Source organism: Mchenga conophoros, linkage group LG20 (assembly GCF_057382185.1).
Source record: "Mchenga conophoros isolate Kocher_MC1m ecotype Shallow Benthic linkage group LG20, M_conophoros_male_GT1.1, whole genome shotgun sequence".
Taxonomy (NCBI): Eukaryota; Metazoa; Chordata; class Actinopteri; order Cichliformes; family Cichlidae; genus Mchenga; species Mchenga conophoros.
This window is the reverse complement of record NC_140545.1, coordinates 28,143,478-28,148,876: the sequence shown is the minus strand read 5'-3', so window position 1 is coordinate 28,148,876 and position 5,399 is coordinate 28,143,478. Positions and strand designations below refer to the sequence as shown.

The 5,399-nt window shown below is 52.5% G+C and overlaps 1 protein-coding gene across 1 annotated transcript; it reads left to right on the top strand.

Annotated features, from left to right (window-relative positions):
- The first annotated feature begins 2,223 nt into the window (after positions 1–2,223).
- On the top strand, positions 2,224–3,440 carry LOC146551003 (uncharacterized). The gene is made up of 2 exons (XM_085261012.1): positions 2,224–2,839; positions 3,053–3,440. The coding sequence occupies exons 1-2, from the start codon at positions 2,352–2,354 to the stop codon at positions 3,438–3,440; spliced, it is 876 nt and encodes a 291-aa protein (XP_085117138.1). The 5' UTR covers positions 2,224–2,351.
- The last annotated feature ends 1,959 nt before the right edge of the window (positions 3,441–5,399 follow it).

Below are 5,399 nucleotides of genomic sequence, written 5' to 3'. Positions count from 1 at the left end.
TTGAACTACCAGAAGGTAACATTGCAGACATAGAGGACAGCTACAAGTACCTGGGAATCCCACAGGCAAATGGAAACCACGAAGAGGCCGCTAGAAAACCTGCAACCACCAAGTACCTGCAGAGGGTCAGGCAAGTCCTGAGGAGTCAGCTAAATGGTAAGGACAAGATCTGGGCTATCAACACGTACGCCCTGTCCGTGATCAGGTACCCTGCTGGGATAATAAGCGGGCCAAAGGAGGAGATAGAAGCCACTGACACCAAGACAAGGAAGCTCCTGACCATGCATGGAGGGTTTCACCCCAAGTCCAGTACCCTGAGTGTCATGATCCTGGGTCTGTTGACCCAGCATTTTGTGTTTAGTTTATGTAGCCTTCAGGTTTCCTAAGTTCATCGTTTTCATGCCTAGGTGTTTCTAGTTATTTTCCCCTCGTGTTTCCACCATGTTAAGTCTCCCCTGCTTTTCATGTATTTTATGTCTGTGGCTTATGTTGTCAAGTTCAGGTTGTCATGTCTATATCTCACTGTTTCCTGTTTTATTGTGAAGAGGTCTGGCGTTTCTGTGTTCATCGTGTTCAGTTTTACTCTCCCACTGTGACGTCATTATGTTCATGTGTGCCAGCTGTTTCCCCAGGTGTTGCCACTTCCCTCATTATCCTCCTGTGTCCATTTAGTCTGTGTGTTCTCATTCATTCTTTGTCAGGTCGTCCGTTGTACTGGTCCGTTGTACTGGTCCGTTGTATTCGTCTGTTGTACTGCTCATCCATGTCTCGGCTCCAGGTATCCCTGTCAGTTCGTTATGTTTAGAGTTTTGTATGTTTCGTTTTAGTTCACCCAGTTTAGGTCATTGTTTAGTTTTCATCGATTCCCTATTATTTTGTACCCTCGTTTCTTGCCTTAATAAACGGCTTGTTTTGTTATCCATACCTCATTTCGGTCTGCGCTTGAGTCCTTCCCTGCAACATACGGTCTGCTCTAGCCAGACCGTGACAGTACGACCTGACCACTATGGACTCAGCAGACCGCGAGCTTTACGAGCGTCGGGAGGCAGCCTTCGCCCAGCTGGAGGAGGAGCTCCGCTGGAAGCCGTGGCGCACCCCCGACTATGAGCGGATTTTCCACGGGACTCGGCTGGCTCTCGGAGGTCCCAAGAGCTGCCGTAAGTCCCCGCCTGTTTCCAAGCCTCGTCCGCTTCAAGTGGGAGTTTTTCGCGTGGCTACAGGCGCTCGCGCTCCAGCCTCGTTGTCGCCGTGTTGTGCACCGGGGGCTCAGTCGCTCGCTCCACCGGCTTCCTCCGCTCGAAGGAAGCGGCGCGCCCGTCGCCATAAACTGGACAATGCCGAGCTCACGGTGGTGAGTAACGATGACTATTACCCTCACGTCCCGTCTGATGCTAACAACAATCGGCTCACTTCCGATCCATGGGGTATTTCCCTTATGGATGACGATGTGGACTGGGAGGATCCATTTTGTTTTACTCCCTCTACACAGGGAGGGATGAAGGACAATTCCCGCTCGCCTAAGCCTGCACATACGGTTAAGGGAAAGACTGTTAATCACGCTACCAGGACAAACACACTCGGTTCCGCTTCCGTCTGTTCAGGTTCTGTCAGGTCCGTTTCAGTTATCCCCGAGTCAACCCGCTTTGCCACCACTAACCCACGGATTTCGAAAGCTGTTAAACCTAGGACTGCAAACGCTAAGACTGCTAAGCATGAAGTGGACGGCGGGTTCATTTTTGATAGATCCGTTTTTGTCGACCCCGTATATATTGACCCTGAGCCTGCCGTTTCTGCGACTGTTTTTTCTGAGCCTACTCCCGTTCCTGCTCGTGTTTCTCCTTCCGGGGCAACTCGGGCCCAGCGTACCTCTGCACCCGTGTCTGTTCCTCGGGTGGGGGAGACTGAGGCCCGGTTGGCTCCCGCTCTGGTTTCCAGGCCGGCTGAGGCTCTGACCCTTTCTGCACCTGTACCTGCTCCTCGGGTGGGAAGGGCAGTTGCCCAGCCGTTGCCGGTACCTGTTCCGGTCCCCAGGGTGAGGGCAGCCAGGATACAGCCCGTCTCCGCACCCGTACCTACTCCTCGGGTGGGAGTGGCTAGTGTCCGGCATGCTTCTGCACCCGTTCTTGTCTCTACTGAGGGCTCAGGAGAATTCGGTCTGCAATCCACACCGCCATCGCTACTGCATGCCTTTCAGTCATTAGCTCAGTCGTTAGCTCTGTTAGCAGCCCGGTCCGTAGCTTACATTCCTGTGCTTCCGTTAGCCCAGCCCTTAACCCACTGTGCAGCTCAGTCATTTGCTCCATCACCTGCTCAGCCTTCTGTCCAGCCGGTGGTCTCTACACCTGCTGGTCATGCCTCGACAGCTGGAGGGCCCGAGGAGCCCGTCCAGCCTCATGCCACGTCAGCTGGAGGGCCCGAGGAGCCCGTCCAGCCTCATGCCACGTCAGCTGGGGGTTCAGGAGAACCACACCAGCCTCCTGTCTCCGCTGGAGGGTCCGAGGGGCCCGTTCAGCTTCCCGTCTCCGCTGGAGGGTCCGAGGGGCCTGTTCAGCCTCCCGTCTCCGCTGGAGGGTCCGAGGGGTCCGTTCAGCCTCCCGCCGCGTCAGCTGGAGGGCCCGAGGAGCCTGTCCAGCCGCCACCTGCGGCCGCCTCGTCCTCGCCTGGTCCAGCTTCAGCCTGTGCTTCGCCTGGTCCGGCTTCATCAGAGTCTTCATCCTCGTCTGGTCCAGCTTCATCAGAGTCTTCATCCTCGTCTGGTCCAGCTTCATCAGAGTCTTCTTCCTCGCCTGGTCCAGCTTCATCAGAGTCTTCGTCCTCGCCTGGTCCAGCTTCAGCCTGTGCTTCGCCTGGTCAAGCTTCATCAGAGTCTTCTTCCTCGCCTGGTCCAGCTTCATCAGAGTCTTCTTCCTCGCCTGGTCCAGCTTCATCAGAGTCTTCATCCTCGCCTGGTCCAGCTTCAGCCTGTGCTTCGCCTGGTTCAGCTTCAGCCTGTGCTTCGCCTGGTCCGGCTTCATCCGAGTCTTCGTCCTCGCCTGGTCCGGCTTCATCCGAGTCTTCGTCCTCGTCTGGTCCGGCCTCTGCTTCTGCTACGCCTGGTCCGGCCTCTGCTTCTGCTACGCCTGGTCCTGCGGCTGTTGTGCCGCCGCCCAAGCCTCGTTCTGCACCTCGATATCGCCGGCCATTTTCGGGGCCACCAGCTGGACGTCATCGCCGTCGGGGTCGGCCCCCTGAACTGCTCCGTGGTCTCCTTCGTCGCCGCCGCTGCCTTCCGCATGGTCGGCCCCCGGATCGCCGTCGCCTGTGTCGCCGCCGTTGCCGCCCGCACGGCCGGTCCCCGGAACTATTTGACTGTGTTCTCCTGTGCCGTCTGCCGCCGGGCCGGCCCCCTGCTCGAGTCAACTATGGACTTCTGGACCGTCACCCTCCGGGTCGGCCCCTGAGGAGTTGCGAACTGTTTCCTGTGCTCTTGTTGGACGTTTTGTTTTGTGGCCTTGTTTCTGGCCCCCCGTCCTGGGCCCCCGCCGCCCGCCCTTGGTGGGTTGCCTTGGTTTTTGGGGTTTTGGGCGTCTGGAATCCGCCCTTGAAGGGGGGGCTCTGTCATGATCCTGGGTCTGCTGACCCAGCGTTTTGTGTTTAGTTTATGTAGCCTTCAGGTTTCCTAAGTTCATTGTTTTCATGCCTAGGTGTTTCTAGTTATTTTCCCCTCGTGTTTCCACCATGTTAAGTCTCCCCTGCTTTTCATGTATTTCATGTCTGTGGCTTATGTTGTCAAGTTCAGGTTGTCATGTCTATATCTCACTGTTTCCTGTTTTATTGTGAAGAGGTCTGGCGTTTCTGTGTTCATCGTGTTCAGTTTTACTCTCCCACTGTGACGTCATTATGTTCATGTGTGCCAGCTGTTTCCCCAGGTGTTGCCACTTCCCTCATTATCCTCCTGTGTCCATTTAGTCTGTGTGTTCTCATTCATTCTTTGTCAGGTCGTCCGTTGTACTGGTCCGTTGTATTCGTCTGTTGTACTGCTCATCCATGTCTCGGCTCCAGGTATCCCTGTCAGTTCGTTATGTTTAGAGTTTTGTATGTTTCGTTTAGTTCACCCAGTTTAGGTCATTGTTTAGTTTTCATCGATTCCCTATTATTTTGTACCCTCGTTTCTTGCCTTAATAAACGGCTTGTTTTGTTATCCATACCTCATTTCGGTCTGCGCTTGAGTCCTTCCCTGCAACATACGGTCTGCCCTAGCCAGACCGTGACACTGAGGCTGTACGCCAAATAGAAGAACTGGAGAGCGTCAGTACCACAGTCCAGGATGAGGCAGCGAACATCCATGAATACATCAGCAAGATGGCCCCAACCGACCGCGTGCTCAGTGAATACCTCAGGCAGCAGAAACCCAAGAAAGAAAGATGGTATACAGAAACATCTGTGCCGAGTATGTCCTGGAAGTCCCAAGGTCAAAATGGGAGATGCCCCCTAGGGTGGTGGAGAATGACTGAGCTAAGATCCTGTGGGACTTCCAGATACAGACAGACAAAATGTTGGTGACTAACCAACCAGACATAGTGGTGGACAAGCAGAAGAACATGGCTGTAGTGATAGATGTAGCGGTTCCCAATGACAGCAACATCAGGAAGAAAGAACTCAAGAAAGTGGAGAAGTACCGAGGGCTCAGAGAAGAATTGGAGATGATGTGAAGGTGAAGGTAGCCATGGTCCCAGTGGTAATCAGAGCACTAGGTGCAATGACTCCCAAGTTAGGCGAGTGGCTCCAGCAGATCCCAGGAACAACATCAGAGATCTTGACTGTTCGCATTTTTCTGTTCAGGTGTGGCATCAAAGTCACCCTCTACAATTTAAACAACAGAAAATGGTTATTTCTTGAAATTCTTATTCACTGCTTCCAGGGTTTTAATAGTTTTGCAATTTTCATTAGTTTTTATTTTTATTTAGTTTTGACTTCAGATTTTCAATTTTATATCAGTTTTAATTAGTATTTACCAATTGTTTGCTAGTTTAGTTTTTATTTTTTGAAAATCCTTAGTTTCAGTTTAGTTTTGATTAGTTTCAGTTATAGTTTTAGTTGTGTTTGCAATAATTAAGTCTAACAAAATCCCAGTTTCATCATATCAGTCATTCTCTTCTGCTTATCCTTGGGTATGTTGCTATTCCAGCTACCATACCCTGCACCCTGCACAGGTCGCCTGTCTGTCGCAGGGCTAACACGCAGAGGCAGACAACTCACATTCCCACCTATGGGTTCTTTAAATAAATAAATAAATAAAAACTTTGAAGGCAACTGACTCACACAGTTATGTAGATATCCCCGTCCTGTTGTCTCGGGATGCATCACGCTGCCTTGCCTGAGGTTAGCTTCTGTTTTCTGGGGATGAGGGTTGAGTGTGC